This window comes from Coturnix japonica, chromosome 4 (assembly GCF_001577835.2).
Source record: "Coturnix japonica isolate 7356 chromosome 4, Coturnix japonica 2.1, whole genome shotgun sequence".
Lineage (NCBI taxonomy): Eukaryota > Metazoa > Chordata > Aves > Galliformes > Phasianidae > Coturnix > Coturnix japonica.
Genome location: NC_029519.1, coordinates 11,662,701 through 11,679,821, shown reverse-complemented (window position 1 = coordinate 11,679,821; position 17,121 = coordinate 11,662,701). Strand labels below are relative to the sequence as shown.

The 17,121-nt window shown below is 53.2% G+C and overlaps 1 protein-coding gene across 3 annotated transcripts; it reads left to right on the top strand.

Annotated features, from left to right (window-relative positions):
* Positions 1–172: 172 nt before the first annotated feature.
* Positions 173–17,112, top strand: LOC107312862 (wiskott-Aldrich syndrome protein family member 3-like). Of its 3 annotated transcripts, none has more exons than XM_015860670.2 (9): positions 173–285; positions 4,857–5,014; positions 5,784–5,918; positions 6,019–6,172; positions 6,995–7,112; positions 7,219–7,334; positions 7,783–8,040; positions 8,125–8,516; positions 9,501–17,112. In XM_015860670.2, the coding sequence occupies exons 2-9, from the start codon at positions 4,882–4,884 to the stop codon at positions 9,656–9,658; spliced, it is 1,464 nt and encodes a 487-aa protein (XP_015716156.1). In that variant the 5' UTR covers positions 173–285; positions 4,857–4,881; the 3' UTR covers positions 9,659–17,112. The 3 variants fall into 3 exon arrangements, with proteins under 3 accessions (XP_015716156.1, XP_015716155.1, XP_032300131.1); XM_015860669.2 differs by having other exon boundaries at positions 7,219–7,394; XM_032444240.1 differs by having other exon boundaries at positions 7,219–7,394; positions 7,783–8,516.
* The last annotated feature ends 9 nt before the right edge of the window (positions 17,113–17,121 follow it).

The window sequence follows — 17,121 nt, the reverse complement described above, 5'->3', positions numbered from 1 at the left end:
CCGTTGCCGGGAAGGGGAGAAGGGAAAGCGCCGACCCCGCACCTCCACCGGGAGGAGCCGAACGCAGAGATCCAGCAGCACCGGGGGCGGCGGGGCCGGGGCCGCCCGCGCGGAGCGGAGCGGGGCGGTGCGGGGCGGAGCGGGGCGGGGGGGGGCACATGCGCTGTGCGCGCACTGCGGAGCGGAGCGGGGCTCCCGGCACGGCGGCAGCCGCAGCCCCGCACCGGCCCCGGGGCCGCCGGCACCGCGCATCTTGCCTGGAGCCCTCACTCAGAGCCTGCGGAGGTGAGCGGGTGGCTGCGGGGGGAGATGGTGGGAGGGGGGTCCCTATGGCTTTATAGGGTTTTTGGGGTCTCCCACGCTTTGCGGGTTTTTATTTATTTAATTATTTATTTTTCCTTTTTTTCTGGGGGGTTGGGGGGTGAACACAGTGCTTTGCACTCTTGAGTCGGGGGGGTGTGGGGGGTTACCGCTTTGCATCCTCGCATGGGGAGGGGGAGTATCGCTTTGGATCCCCGTGCTCCCCCCCCAACCATATCCATGTGTAGGGAGGCTGGACGCTGTGCATCCCTGCCTGGGGAGGGGTCCCCTGTCACTTAACCGATTTTCACAGTGGAGGGAGAGCCTCACTCCGCAGCGCTGGTGGAGGCTTTTGCCCACGCATGGGGTGGGGGAGTCAGGCTGCCTTCACCTCCCATCGGGAAGGAGCCCCAGAGCACTCGGCATGGGGGGTCGAGGACTCTCTGCATCCTCACATGTATGTGTGTGGGGGGGTTAGGCCTCTTTGCACACTGCATGGCCGCGGGGGTGCTGTCACTTTGCATTCCTGCATGGAGAGGGAACCTGTGCGCTTTGCACCCTTGCATGGCAGGGAGGGGCCATCACTTTACATCCCTGCTGCAAAGCTCTACCAGTGCTTTCTATTTGCACATGGTGTGAGGGGGGGCTGGATTGCTGGGGCCAGTGGCTGCCTGCACGTTCCCCCCTGCAACTCAGAGCCCCCGCAGCACGCAGGCACACACGTGCAGAGCCTGGGCCTGGTGCTCCGTGATTCAGCGACTTGCAGAGCTTTCATAGCAGCTCTGAACACTCGAGGTCTTGCTGCTGCCGTACTGAAATCCCAGTGGGTACAGAGCCATGGCCGCTTTCGGTGCAATTCAGGGTTGCTTATCTATGGCTGCCTGGTGCCTGGCAACCCAAGTAGGGGAGTGCAGCACCTGAATGGATGGGTCAGCAGTGGGATGAATTCATCATTCATCTGCCAAACTTCAGTGTGCCTAAGCACAGCCCTCGTTTCTATGTCTTGTTGTCTGGGTTTTAGAGGGGAATGATAAGGAAAAAAAAAAAAAGAAGGAAAGAAATGAAGAAAAAAAAAGAAAAAAAGGTGCTTAGATGGCATTTGGCATTCCTCTTGAGCATCCCCAGCGGCAGGGAGCAGCTCAGTGGCAGGGAGAAGCGGCTCCTCACAGCAGGCAGGAGGTTAATGTGCTGTGCTGCTCAGCTACGAGTGCAGGGCACGCCGAGAGCTCTTACGCAGTGATGCAACCAAGTCCCCAAATGCCCGCTGCCTTCCCTGGGATCTGCAGCCTGCAGAAAAACCCTGAGGTGAAGCTGACTTGCTTGGAGTTGCTGTCTGCTTCAGCCCCATGCTGAACCTAGGATGCTCATCCTCCATTTTCTCGTAGATGACAAATCAGCTGTGCACGCCAAGATCTTGACAAGTTCCAAGCAACAGCCCTCAAGCCAAAGGGAAAAAGAGAAAAGAAAAACAAAAAACAAAGAGGCCAGCATGCTTTTGCAGAGCTGCCTGTCACTGTTGCAGGGAAACGCGTCTCTGCCGGCTGTTCCCAAGCTGTGAGTGCCCAGGAAGAGCCCTGCTGCTCTCCCGGGCTGCCCCGTGCTGATCAAAGCGCTTCTGTGGTGCAGAGAATGGGGGTTTGTTCGGCTGCGTCCTGCTGCACTGCTGGTGGGACACGGCCAGCCTGCTGGTAATGAGCCGGGCATAGAGAGGGAATGGCATTGAAGGCTTCCTTTGGTGATAGAGAGTCATTAAGAACAGCACGTGGTTCCTTTCCAGCAGGCTTCTTTCAGCCAAAGCATGCACAGGATTGCTGTTGCTCCCTGCCCCATCCCTGGTGTCACGGTTTGAACTAAAAAACCATGACACCTGGCTCTCCCCCGTCCCTTCACTGCAAGGGTATCCATGCATTATTTTGGGATGGATCCAGAAAATCCACATCAACTAATCCCTAAGGAAAATAGCCACATGAAAACCCACCTGCCAGCTGATGTAGCTTTACGTATAGTTCAGGTCAAGCCATGCAGGAGCCTGTTTGCTGTTGAGCAACAGGGCTGTCTTTTCCCTAATCCCAAGGCAGGAGGCACTTCATATCCAGCATCCCCCTAAAGAGCATTTTGGCCACTGCAAAGCCCAGCTCGGTGAGGTCCTTGCAAGTTAGAGGCAATTGAGCCAAGTGTTGTTTCTGGAGCTGGAGAGCTTTGCAGCAGAAGGAAAAAAAAATAGTGTGGCATTTACTAACACAACTCTTAGGGAATATTTTTAGCTGTGTTGTGTTGCACTTCACAGCTCGGTGCGGTGGCGGAGCCTCTCTCCTGCAGCTTGGTGGAGGCAGAGATGCTGCAGTTGGTGCGGCGCAGGCGGAGGCTGCAGATGGGCCGTGGGGAAGGTGCGGGCAACACTCTTGCTGGGATGGAGGTGCTGGCCTTGGGCATGGGCTGCTCCAGCTCCAGCTCCAGCCCCAGCCTGGCAGAACAGCCCCGTTCCCAGGCAGGCGGCCTCAGCTTGTGCTCCTCTTGGCTGCAGGCACTGACCCTTCCCCTGGCTGTCCAGAAGGACCTCAGCCATGTGCGTGGCAGTGAGCTCGTTCCAGCACATCCGGATGGCTGCTGTTCAGCTCTGCTGGGCAAGTGTTCCTCACTGCTGAGACCTTGCAGCTTGCTGTGCTGTGAGCCTACAGACTCCCTGTGCTGATGGATCAGCGACCCAGGAGCAGCCTCTGGGGATTTGCCCTCTGGTGTGTTTTGAGGGAGGGGGATGCTGGAGACCCAGCCATTTGCAGAGCATTCAGTGAGCCTTTTGGACAAGAGCTCAGCAGTGCTATCAGCTCCATGTGAAGCAATGATGCCTGTCAGGCTGGTAGGGTTCACAGTCACTCTAGCGATCAGCAGAGTAACAGCCGGTCACAGATGCATTTCCTATACACAAGTAATGTGTCTTGGTGGTGAGGGAGCACTCCATTTTGTGTGCAGCACAGCACTGGCTGCAGGGCCGGCTCTGGCAAGCAGGTTCTCTGCTCTGCATCCCAACCAAGTAACCATCTCACCACCTGCCTGATCTCACTCTCTCAGTATGTGTTTGCAAACCTCCTTGTCTCTGTTCAAGCACTGTAGATTTGCCATACACTGCTCCCTTTGCTTTTCTCCTTGCTCTGTTGCTGGTGCCTGGCCAGGGCTCCCACTGGGCCACACAATCCTACTGCTTGCAGTGCCTGTGAGATCTGATCACAGGGGCTAAACAGACAGACAGGAACACAGACAGACCCCAAACTGAGCTCAGCATAGGGGCACAGCACTGAACTCTGTGAGAGCTCGGCATAGCTGGGGTCATGGCACACTTAGCCCATTGCTTCCTAAATCTATGCTCTCATCTCACACAATATGAAGTCAGCATCTAATTGCCACCTGAAAGGCACTGAGCATCACCTGGAGCATGCCGTCATCCAGCCCATCCCCTCCTGCAGGGCCACCTGTACAGTCTATAGCAGTAGCTCAGAGGGGACACCAAGGAGCCACCAGCCCAAGTCCCTTTGCCACACCGAGCTTGGAGGCAATACCAAACTTCACTAAGCTCCTGTCCCAGGATGGGCCATAGGTGAGGCTGCTGGGGATCATGATGATCTGTCAATGCCTGCCTAAACATGGCAGTCTGCTGCTTTAAGGCCTGCAGCTGCCCAAGGTCAACCTTACCTTGGTGCCAGCAGTGACCATCATCAGTGCTTCTGGACCCCGTGCATCAGGAAATGCAGACAGCAACCCACAGGGCAGCATCCTGTGCTGAGAACCACTCTGCACCTCCCCTTTCCCATCCGTGGGCACAAGCAGCTCATTAAGTACTTCCTCTGGCTTTGGGAAGTGCTGGAGGGGATGAACTGGAGAGGCAGAATAGCATCTGCTTTGTGCTACTGGGAGCACAATTGGCCTTTTTGGAACTCAGCACTAATGATTTAGATACAAGTTTTGTGCTGTATGTCAAGAGTTTGCATTTGCATTAGAAAACTCCCACCAAGCCTGGGTGCGGGCTGGGGGCTGGGGAGCGTGGTGGGTGCTATCAATGGGAATCTGTTCTGCCCAGCATTGTCAGGGCCAAAAAACGCGAGCTGTGCACATTTCTGGCTCTTGCCACAGTCAGTGTTCCTGCTGCCTTATGGCTATGCCCAGCTCTTAGCATCCCATCCATCCTTCTCCTCCCTCCTTGTGGCTTGCCAGTCCCACAGACAGCGAACTGCCCGGGCTCTGGGGGCACACAGGGATGCTGCATAGAGCAGAGCAGGACATGGCAGCCCGCATCGAAGCTGTGTGTGTGCACATAAATAAATCCCAGAGAGCTCTGCAGCCAGCTGGAAATAATGGAATTACAGGCACTCACTCACTCCCGTTTGGGTCGGGGGAGGTGTTCTGGGGCCGGCTGAAGGGATGGATCGCACAGGGTTTGCTGCTGGTTTGAGCCACACTCTGTCATCGCCATCTGCCAGATGGGTCCCCAGAGAGGGAGAAGAGAGGAAATGCAAATGGAAAAGGCTGTTTTGGGTTGTTTCTCCTTCTTTCTTCCTCACCAGGAGAGTGTGAGTGTCCACCTGAAGCATGCCGCTGGTGAAGAGGAACATTGAACCTCGGCACCTGTGCCGGGGGGCCCTGCCTGAGGGTGTGACGAGTGAGCTGGAATGTGTCACCAACAGCACACTGGCTGCCATCATCAAGCAGCTGGGCAGCCTCAGTGAGTCACAGGGAATGGGGATGGGGATGCTGTCACCCTGTGCCAGCACTTGGGATGATTGAGGCGGTGTGACAATGTGGTTACTGACCCTGGTTTGGTTCTGAGAGTCCCCAGTAGGGTAGGATTTATCCAGATCTTAAGAAGGGATGCTCTTGGTGGAGTCCAAAGGGGGAACACAGGGATGCTTTAAGACTTGTCCTCCCGTTGCCAGTCTTTCTGGCATTGAAATTTCTTGACTTGGCTGGAAATAAGAAGTTACTTAGATTTTTAAAAAACCTCTTGTTAGTGCAGAACACTCTGAGAGCCATGTGAATGCTCTAGGTGAAAGATAGTTCAGTATAAAAGGCCTCAGTCCTTCCTGCTTCATGACTGATTCCAGCAGCAAAGGAAAGAGCCTTGTGCATGTGAGCGGGAACATTTAATAGGGGAAACCTACTTCACTGCTGAATATTGCCTTAAAATAGAAAGAGCAGTATAGGCTCCCCCAGGGCTCTCAATCTAGTGCCTTTTTCCCCCCTCCAGAACTAGATAAGTTTCCAAAATAGTCCCAGAAAGAGAAGATATGTGTTTAGGGAGCTGCCAAAAGTAGCCTTGATGGGGGAGCCACTTGCTTGGGGTTTGTGGGGCAAACCCCAGCCTGTACCTAGCAAGGATGGCATGTGCATTGCCACACCTGGAAGGGACTCAGCTTACCTCCCCAAAACACAGTGTACAATTCTGACACTACGAACAAAGCAGCACATGATGGGAGTGTGTTGTCTCCTGGCAGGCCGGCACGCTGAGGACATCTTTGGGGAGCTGTTCAACGAGGCCAACAGCTTCTACATGAGGATGAACTCGCTACAGGAGAGGGTGGACCTGCTGGTCATCAAGGTGACACAGCTGGACTCCACCGTGGAGGAAGGTGAGGGGCTGGCAGGTGGAAAGTGTGATGCCTGTGAATGTTTTGAGGTTGCGAGGTGAGGCAAAGGGATAATTCCCCCCTCCCCACTCCTTGTCCCCAGTTTCACTGCAGGATATCAACATGAGAAAGGCTTTCAAGAGCTCCACAGTGCAAAACCAACAGGTTGTGTCCCGCAATTCCATCCCCAACCCAGTGATGGAGATGTACCAGCGCTGCGACAAGCCCCCGCCGCTCAACATCCTCACTCCATACAGGTGGGGCAGCCATCCTCTTGCTCTTCAGAGGGCTGGGGGGGACACCTGGGGGTCTTGATAGGAGAGGTGCCAGGGGGTGTGACACCACTGTTTCGTGGTGAGGGCCATCTTCTCAATGTCTGTGCCACCATAACTGCACAGGACACCTGAAACTGGTGACTCTGCAACACAGAGTCAGCTAGGTTGGAGAAGATGAGCAACTCCAACCGTCAGCCTTGGAGATACTATAGCACTGGTGCTAAGGTGTGATGACTGTGTTGATGGTGCCCAGAAAGGTTCTGGTGCCTCCTCGTGGAGGATTCCACGAGGATCCTTCAAAGGATTCTGGATGTAGACCTGGGCACCATGCTCTGGTGGCCCTACTGGAGCAGGAGTGGGACCACATGGACCCAAGGGTCGTGTCCAACCTCAGCCACTCCATGATTCTGTGACCCTGACCTACCGAGTCCCACCACTAAATCATATTACTTTGTGCCATGTCCACAAGATCCTAATGTGGTACTATAGGTAACGATATCTCCACACTGGTCATTATGGTGGCCCACTGTCACTTATGTCTTTGACCATACTGAGCCTTCCTATGCAGGGGAAGAGGTCTCTTTTCTGAGAACACATGCCCAAGGCAGCAGCATTACTGTCTCCACATAGTTCTGTGCAATGTCCCAGTGCAGGGCATGAGATGGGAGAGAGATGGATGCTGGTGGGAGGTGGTAATCATGGGAAGGGCTGAACGGTCTCTATCTGTGCACTGACATTACCAGCCCTGAAATATTTGGGGGATTCCCCCTCCCTGTGGCTTACATTGCCCTTTTCTCTGTTCAGGGATGACAAGAAGGATGGACTCAAATTCTACACCGACCCCTCCTATTTCTTCAACTTGTGGAAGGAGAAGATGCTGCAGGCGACAGAGGACAAGAGGAAGGAGAAACGCAGGCAGAAGGTAGCAGGCAAGGGGATGGCTCTGGGGTGGGCTCAGGGCAGTGCTTCATGGGCATCACCCATGGAGGCCACGGGACAGAGGTGGAGCTGCAGCTGTGTGTCCCCAGGAGCAGCGGCTGGTGGAGGACTCCACTCGGGAGGTGAAGAAAGTGCGGAAAGCCCGCAACCGGCGCCTGGAGTGGAACATGATGGCATACGATAAAGAGTTCCGACCCGATAACAGGTTCTCACCATCCCCATATCACATGGCATCATCGGAAGGATCACTGTCCCCAGATAATAGGCAGGTTTTACCTATTATGCGTTCAGCTCGCTGGGCTTCCTTTGCTTTTTGGCACTTCTGGTTTTTCTCTATCCCATCCCTGGGCTAGCACGCCAAAGGCTTTTGGGAAGGTGAGGTGAATAAGCCATAGACCCATGTAGTTTCATGCGCAGCACAGTGGTGTCCACTGTGTATCAGTGTTGAGATAAAGTCCAAGTGGCTTAGGGGCTGAGAGAAGAGTCTGGTCCAGCTCCATCGCTGTCCTCCTCCTCTCTGTGCTCTCTTGTCTGCCTCTATTTTGTGGCTTCCCTTGTGTTTCGTTGCCCTGACCGCAAGTACCCCAAACCACTCCCTTGCCCAGCCCTCCCCCTCCCAGGCATGCGACCCTTTGGTTTTCCTATCGCTGTAGATCCTACACTTCAGATGTTGCTGAACACTCGTACCCGGCAAGCCCCAACCACCCGGCACAGCTGCTGGCCCCGACGGCCCACCTCCCTGCAGAGCACAAGGAGGGGGTGCTGCCAGCGGTCCCCCCTCCAGAACATGGCTACCGACCACCAGCGAGCAGCCGGCAGAACAGCCTCAACCGCGCCCAACAGCCCCACGCTCCGCAGCCCCCCGAGGCCGTGCTGAACGGGCCCAGACCGCACTTGGTCAAGGATTTTGGGTACGGCTTCCTCTCGTGTCTCAGGAGATGCGGGGATGCTGCTGCCGTGCCCTGTGTTGCTGATGGTCCTTCTCCCCTTTGCAGACCACAGCCGGTACCGATGACGGAGTACTTCGTGCCGCCGGCCCCGCCGCCCCCGCCGCCTGTCATCCCCTCCGCTCAGACCGCCTTCGACAGCCCCATGGCGGCCCCCGCAGCGCTGCCCCCTGGCGCAGCCGCCCCCGCCGCCCACCCCTCGTACGCTCCCTCGCCGCCCCCCGCACCGCCCGGCCCCTACTCCGCTTCCCCGCCTCAGGCCGGCCCCATGGGGCCACCCGTGGCCCCTCCACCGCCGCCACCGGGGCCCCCCGCTCTCAGCACCTCGCCAGCGCACTCAGCCTCACCGCCGGCCCCCGCCGCCGAGTCTCGGAAACCGCCGATCCCTCTGATGCCTATGAGCGATGCCCGGAGCGACCTGCTCGCAGCCATCCGCAGGGGTGAGATGGGGAGGGGGTCCGGCTGTCCCCGAAGGAAGGGTGCCCGAGGCAAAGTGCTGTGGTCTAGAGTTGGGTGGTGTTGGCTTGCTGGACTTCCAGGCGAGCCCTGGGTGTCTGGGTGGTATACAAAGATGGTGGAACCCAAATGGGACTTGGGGGAGGAGGATCCATGTCCCAGGGCTGATGGAGGGGAGGTTTTCAGAGGGATGGAGAAGCTTTGCTACAGAGAGGAAATGGGAGAGCTGGGGTTGTTCAGCCTGGAGAAGGCTCCATGGAGACCTGATAGCAGCCTTCCTATAGCTAAAAGGGGGTACAGGATGGGTGGGGAGGAACTATTTGTCAGAGGGCATAGTGAAAGGACAAGGGGTAAACAGCTTTAAACTAGAAGAGTAAAGGTGTAGATCAAATATAACAAATAAATTCTTTATGATGAGGGTGGTGAGGCCCTGGCACTGCCCCATCCCTGGAGGTGCTCAAGGCCAGGCTAAATGGGTCCTTGGACAGCCTAAGCTGATGAGAGACAGCCAGCCTTTGGCAGGGGGGCTGTAGCTGAATGAGCTTTGAGATCCTTTCCAACCCAACTCTTCTGTGAGCTTATGATGGCTGTATGACTTGAGGCGTCAAGTCTCCTGTGAGCTTATGATGGTTGTATGGCTTGAGGTGTCACTGCTGGGGAGGTGGCAGCCCATGGATGGAAGTGCTATGACAACACTCCTGGACATCCAGCGTCCTGCCAGACTGCAGCTGATGCTGCTTGCTGGGGTCTCTTCCATTTACCTTTCCTGTTGCATGCAAATGTTAAGGATGAGTGCAAGATTTGGCCTCCAAGAAGCTTCAATCTCCACAGGCTGAGCAGGTGTCAAGGAGGAAGGTTGTATCTTTGTAATCAGGTGCAGCCACCCCATTCCAGTCCATGCATTTAACTGGGGATGGCAACTGGTGGGTGACGGTGCCCCTAAAGCTCTCCCACCTTTCCTAACACAGGCATTCAGCTTCGGAAAGTCCAGGAGCAGTGGGAGCAAGAGGCCAAGAAAGAGCCCGTGGGCAATGACGTGGCCACCATCCTGTCCCGCCGGATCGCGGTGGAGTACAGCGAGTCAGACGATGACTCCGAGCTGGATGATAACGAGTGGTCGGACTGAGGGGCCGTGCCAGGGGCTCCCCTGCAGCAGGTGCGTACGGCACTTCCCCCAAACCTGGATGCCGACAACCGCCATCAGCCCCGCTAATTCAGGAGCTTTGCTTTCACACCGTGTTGAAAACCATTCGGGCAGCGCTGGAGGCTGTGCACGGGTAGGAGGCACCTTTGAGGCAGTGAGGCCAGGAATTAGCAGCACCTCCGCGCTTAATGATGCTGAAAATGCTCTGGCTGGGTGAACGGGAGTGCCCCACAAGCTGGCTTCAGTGGAGAAATGAAAGCAGAAGGCAGGAGAGCTTTTGCTGTTAAATGTATAATTGGGAGCTCTGGGAGGAAACCAAAGTGTTTGTGACCCTTGAGCCCACTCCCATCCTTGGGACAGATTTCTGGGAGGAAAGGCATGGCTCATGCAGCTGGCAGGGAACTGGCGTGTGTAGTGCAATGTATCCTGAGGGTAAGGGATGGGGAGCAATGTCCCAAAGCCCCGCTATCCTTGGTCATAGTGCTGAGCTATTATAGTATTATTTAAAAAAAAATAATAATAATAGTTAGAAAACAAAAAAATGCTGCTCTTAGGTAAACCCAAACCACTGAAATTGAGGGTGAGGCTTGGGCTCACTCTCTTGATTTGCACTTTGTATCCCCATGAACCCTACTGGTACAGTTGAGATCAATCCCATCCCAGGGCACTGTCCTGGTGCTGCCCTGTCCCTTGTCCCTAAAGCACAGTGCAGGTGGGGAGTGCAGGAACGGGGCCCCCACCACTGTGCCAAAAATACCAGTTTGCTCACCAAAATAGAGCATGATTCATAGCAGCCTTTTCACGGAGCTATTAAAGGAGGATTTGCGGGAGTACAGAGCAAATGGGTGTGAAATACTGAAAACATCCCAGTCAGAGGTACGGCTCTGCAGAGCTGCAAGAGGCTTCCAACCAGCAGTGTATGGGCCAGCACCAATGTGGGCCCATCTGATGTGGCCATGTGGCCCTCTCTTGTATTCTCATACGCCATAAGCCCCAAATGAGGGAAGAACCTGAGAACCACTCATTACATCTTTTCTGGAGAGAGGTCAGACTCGGTGCCCACCTTCCCCAGCTGCCAGTTGGACATCAGAGCCAAAAGCTGCACAGGGAGTACTCTGAGCTCCTGGAAGCTAAGAGACCTGTAAAGCTGGTGGGAGGGCTGGCTGTGACCCCAAAGGCTCATAGGGGCTGATGCTTAAATCCACCCTGCTGATCTTAAAGGATGCCCCGAGCATCTGTTTATTTCCCCTGAAGAGAAACACCCCGTGGTGGGACATGATAACCACAAGCCCCAACCTATCATCTGCTAAGAAGTGTCATCATAAGATCTTGCTGGTGCTGAGTAACACAAAATAGTCTCTGTCCCTTGGATGTGACATACCTCATTTCTCTGCATCCCACTGAATCCTTCCAGTGGGACTGGAGCAGCCTCTTTCCTCCCACCACTGCCCCACAAGCATCACTGTGATGCTGACCAGGATTTGGACTGGGTTCAGGAGAAGATCAGAGTGACTGGAGAAGGATTTCAGGTGGGAAGTGAAACCTTTTGGTGCTGGTGAGAGTCCTGCACCCTTCTCTGCCCTGCTGTGGTCCACAGCCAAGTGTATGGTCCCCCCCTCTCCTTCAAGGAAGCTCTCCTTGACTTTAACACTGTTGAAGGAGATACACAGAAAGTCCTTGGGCTTTTGGCCCCATCCTTATGCCTCCACCAGTGGGGCTTCCTTGTCAGATTGGGATTAGAAAATCTTGTATAAAAGAAAAAAAATCAGAGTAACATTTAAGCAGTCACCTGTCAGTACTTACTGCAGAACACTGTTAACATAGATGCACTTGTGATACTGTTCTATGTGGAAAGAAATTGGTATTTGATAATTTAGCAAGAGTAATGGCCTCACATGAGAGGCTGCCATTCCTTTCAGGGTGTTCATGGGGCTAACCCGTGCTGGGGCAGAACTGGAGCACCATACCAGCAGATGGAGGTGGGGAAGGGGCTCAGGGACACATGGGGATAGCTCAGCCTTTGGGTCAGTGGCTGCCCCCATAGTGGGAAGAGGAGCTGAGTGCCCCTGCAAGGCTGGAGTCTCTTCACGCTCTTTGCTTTGCCACATGGAAGCATGTGATGACTCTAGTAGGACTTGCTGTGGTTGCATGTGATGGGTGAGGATGACCCCAGAAGGCTCATGTTCTCATCATCCCATGGTGACCCCATTGTGACATTAGGTTGGCAGCTATCAGCCTGTGCTGTAATCAGGGTCAGTGCCATTGCATGGCAAAGCATTTGACAATCACACACTCAACCTTGCTTACCCTGCACATGGGTCACATTGGCAAAGGAGCCATGGACCTCATGGTGGCAGGGAGCAGGGCTTACCCCCATTTCCCTGCACCTTCATGTCCCTATGCCATCCTCACCATTGCCACCTCAACCCCCAAGGGATTCCAGTCCCTTCCACATCCCCAGATCCAAAGCAAGGCAGCATGACTGTAAGCCTCTGAGCATCACTGTTGCTAGAAGACATCACAGCCCAGCTCTTCTAAGGGCTGAGTCTGCCTTGGCTGCGCAGGAGATATCCTGATAGGACAGATGGGCTGATCCACAGGTAGCCTCGCAGTGAGGTGCTGTGTTAGAGCTCTCTGCTCAGGTTTCTTATGTAGTCAGTAAACAAGTAACCTGTGTAGTCAGTGTGGACTGCAAGCACCTATTTCTGCTCTGATTGCAGTGCCCCTCACACTCCCCAGCTCTCTCCTGGCAGCCTCACAAGGCAGATGGGCAGCACCTGATGGCACCAAAAGCCTAATATCATTCAGCAGCCACACCTGCAAGGTCAGCTCTGCTGGCAGAGCAATGCCCTCAATGCCTTTGCTTGAGGGTCTCAGCCACCTCTGAGTACGACCATCTTTATTCCAGGTGTACACTGATATTTTTTGACCCGGTCACCTCTGAAATCCAGCACAAGCTCTTTGGTGGGTCTGGGCCAGGCTAGCACTGCAGGAGCTGGTTGTGCCGGACTAATTAATGCTGGCTGGCTGACCCATATGCTGCACACTCAGTATTTTGTACATATGTGCCTATTTCTGTATACACCAAAAGTAGGCCACCCTGCATTATACAACCTGAAATGCTCAAGTCCCCATGTGGGCTGATATAAAAGTGAATATTTAAATATTTTATCTAGCTTGGCAGCCATTAAAAATACAATCCAGGTCACAAATGATTGAATTCCTCCTGTCTCTCAAGAGTACCAGATGTGGGTAGGGGGGATTCCCCTGCATATTTAGGTATCATGTTCCACATTAAAACATAGCAGTGGCATTTCATTGCCAATAGATAATCACAGAGTGCCAAGCATTTAATGAGCCCAACCAATCTCCTGAGGTTCCCATTTGCCATTTTATCTGCCTTCTCCTCCTTGCCAATTTATGGGCATAAATTAAAAACAATAAACAAAATATTGCCAGCAGGGGGAAGCACATTCTGCACGCATACATATGATCTAGGCTTGAGTCATCCAAAAAAATAAGCTGGTTTGCCTCTGCTCAGAGATGTAACAGGAGACTTTAGTACCTGAGGCCCATCAGGAACCTCTTGGGTGTCTCCAGTTGACCTGGAAAGGGACATTAGGAGAGCACTGTACCTGTGGGTTGTGCAGGCTGGTCTGGCTGATGTCTGGTGAAGGTTATGGCATAAGTCAGGCAGTGTTCACAATCCAGACTTGCACGCAGCTTCTCCTCAGTCTTGGAGGCGACTCAGACCCAGTAGCTGATGCTGGCAGGTTTTAGAGGATCAGTGTCCTAAAGGAATAAAAAGGCATTGGGTGGCTTCTGGTTCTCCGTCCTAGGCAGACACCTAGAGGGGAGTGAGCATCACATCCTGCGAGAGCTCCTGCACTGACAGTAGTTTCATCCCAGTGAGGCTCTGGACTGGTGGGAAGCATAAGGCTAAGCACAGGTTCTCCAAGGAGCTCCCTTCCCTCCTTGCAACTTTGACATCTATATCTCCTTTTCCCCCTGGGAACAGAACCTGAATCAGCACCTTCCCTGTAATGACCAAGGGAAGCCCCACACAGAGGGAGACAGGTTGCAGCACCAGAGGTCCTCATTTGGAGGGTGCTTCGTCACAGCATCGTAGCACAGCCCTGAGGATGGAGCATGGAGGGCCATGGGAAGCTCTCCCCATCTGGCACAGGGAGCACAGACTGTCCTTCTCACTACCCCCTGTTGTCCTGTAGTAGTTGTTGTTATTTAGGGTTAAGAGTTTCTAGGCTGGCACATCGCTTCACAGGTAAAAATAAAAGTAAGGACAAGGGCTCTGTCCTGAGGAGCTTACAGTTTACAGTAAAGACCGTATGACCTGCACTGCACTTTAGAAGCCACAAATGCTCACTTACTCACATACCCATGAATTTATCCTCCCAACTGGGCAGCAGCACCTCAAGGACCACTGTCCCTTCCCCTAGGTGACCCCACAACCAGTGCCACAACCGCACCCCCCTGCTGATAGCAGGGCTCTCTGTCCCTCCACCATCCCCACGCAGAAGTGCCTGAGCAAAGCATGGGAGCAGTGAGACATGCTGATCTTGTCTTCATATGGGTGGCCATCCCCAGGCCCCTGTTCCACATGGGGCTGTGCCCTCCTAGGATGACCATGAACATGGTAGAAAACACACCTAGAAGTGCTGGCATGGCTACCTGTTGGCACTTAGAGCTGCCCATGCAATATATGTGATGCCCCCAAGCTCATAGACGTCCTCCTCCAGGCATTTTTACTTAACCCTAAACTCTAAAATACTTCAGTCTTTAAGAGCCAGAAGAGTTTTTCCCCTTGTCTCCTTTGTATGTATGTGTGTGTGCAAATCTAACCTTTTTACAAACGTCAACTTTTCTAGACTCACTCATGCAGACTTTACTTTCTCCAGGTGAGAATCACACAAGGATTTTGCTGAGAAGGGGAAGGAGTGTCATAGGATTCAGTGGATATTCATCCCAAAGCCTTCAGTACTATGCTCACAGACAGGTTAGGAGAGGCAATGGGATGGGCCCAAAGCAGGGTTCCCCTTGCTGGGAACCATCCTGACTGCGGCATCCCTTGCAGGCAGTGTTGGTGTAATATCAGTATTAGTCTCTGTTCATGCTGATATATTTCCCTGAGGCCACTGATAGCTCTGTAACACTACACGATAGTAGGTTATGGATCTTTCACCTTCCCACCTCTCTTCTAACAGATATAGTCTCACAGGTGGCCCTGTTCAGAGCAGCACCCAGAGGTCCCTCTATAGTCTTTTGCATTTAGTGAGAATGTGCTTAAATCTGTTGCTGGCATTCTGATTGGAGTTGTGAACCCATGTGCTGGTGAAGCAAGCCTTACCTTGCACTCCTCTCCTGTGGCAAGAAGGTCAAGGGACTGGAGCATTCCCAGGAGCCTCCAGCTTGATGGCAATTCCAGCACTGAGCATGTAAGAAGTATTAAGAAGTCAGAGGAAACAAAATAGAAAGAAAACACTGTCATCTTAGCTCGGTCATGCTCCCACCACTCTGTACAAGAATACCCTTAGATAAGCAAAACCCACTGCAAAGTAATAAAGTAATCTGAAAAATAAACATATTTAAACCCCAGAAAAATAAAGCAAAGAAAAAACTTACATGGCTGCCAGGAAAAATAAATAAATGAGTAAATGAATAATCAGCCCAGTGCTGCCCACCAGCTGCTGCCACCAAACCACCTCCAAAAGTTGCTTCATATGAAACTCATTCACAAGAGCAAAAGAATCAGCCCACCAAACCACAGCTCAGCAAAGAGATGAGCCTCTATTATGGTAGGAAGTGCTTTTATCCCTGAAGGCCCCAGCTCAGCTCAGGTGCTTCAAATCCCACTGATTTCACCCACTGTCAGTGCTTGTTAGTTCCTGATGCCTCTGCTGCTACCTGACAAAAGGCCTCTTGTCATGGAAAATATATAACCATAGCACTCTTGAGATGGAAGTGAGGTGGACTTAGAGTCTAGTGAAGTCACTGTGATGCACACTGGGGAGCTGCTGGCTCTGTTAGGTGTGCTCTGAGGCTGGAGGAGAGGTGCTGCTGCTGGTTCCCAAATCTCATTCCACTATGAGTGTTAGTTGTGGATCCACCACCACAGTTGGTTTTTGCTGAGGGGTTTCAGGTCTACTTTCAGCTGTGGCCAGTTACCCACACATAGAGCCTTTCTTTGTGGTGCCTTTCATCTCATGTTGGAGCAGATTAGAACAAAGAAAGGAAAACTCATACTGAAGAGAAACCTTTTGCTCTGAAATGCAGTTTTAGGAGTGTTTTGGGGCTGGTGGCTCCCCATTTTCCTTTGCTGTGGGGACTTGCCAAGGGTGTGTGGCTTTGGGCAGTTGCTGCAGTGTTATCACTGACACAAGTGCCTTCTCTGGGGATCTCCCATGTGTTTCCATGGAGCACCCAACGGTTGGAGCAGCAGTGATGGAAATCCAGCTTTCAGAGCTCCCAACCCCAACTGAGGGGAGGGACAGGGCATTTCTAAGCATTTGTAAGTGTTTCTGTTGCTCAGCATCCCCACGTCCAGGTGACCTGCCCACACAATGAGCTATCGACCAGGATTTCACCTTCCCTGCATGTGAGGTTTTACCCCAGGGTAGCCTTGGCATGAGTTTTCACTCTGATCTTGGCCAGCCTAAGGGAAACCCACTCTGGCAGGCATACAGGTGCACACATTGAACCTTTGACAGGGAACAGTCTCCAGAAGGGCACAGTGGGGTTGCAGGGAGGGCAAAAACCCATCCTTGTTTGGCTGCAGGACATGCTTGTGGCTTTGCTTCAGGTTGTATACAGGAGGAATCATTCTCTTCTTCTTCCTTCTCCTTCTTCTCCTCTCTTCTCCTCCTCCTTCTTCTCCTCTCTCCTCCTCCTCCCAGTCTGCTGGATGGGCTCAGGGCAGGATGTCCTTGGGGAAGGAGCAGTAGCTCCTGCAAAAGGCTCAGGTTTTACTGCTAGCAGACTTATTACCCACATTCCTTTCCATTTCCCACTTGGTGGAAGCAGCCGACAGGAGATGAGCACCACTCCCTCAGGAGGGTCACACAATGCAGGGTATAACCCAACTTCCTTTATTATATAGTTAACTATAAAGAAGAAAGAGGTGTTCACTGTCTAATGGGGTCTTTTAACCACGTGCACTTAGTCAGTAGGTGAGTAGATGTTGCTGCTTGTACCTATCTACATCCCCAGTTGCTACGTGTGACCACATGTATCCCAGCACCACGGGCTCTGCCCTGTCACTGGGAGGAATGGGGGAAGGATGGAGCCCGCCAAGAGCCGGAGCACCGCTTGTGACTGATCTGTGAGAAACGTCGTCCGACATAATCCCCAACTGTTGACACTTTATGCATGTGCTAATAAAAAAATAGAGTCAAATAAAGATTTTAAGAGGTTCGAGTACATCTCATTTC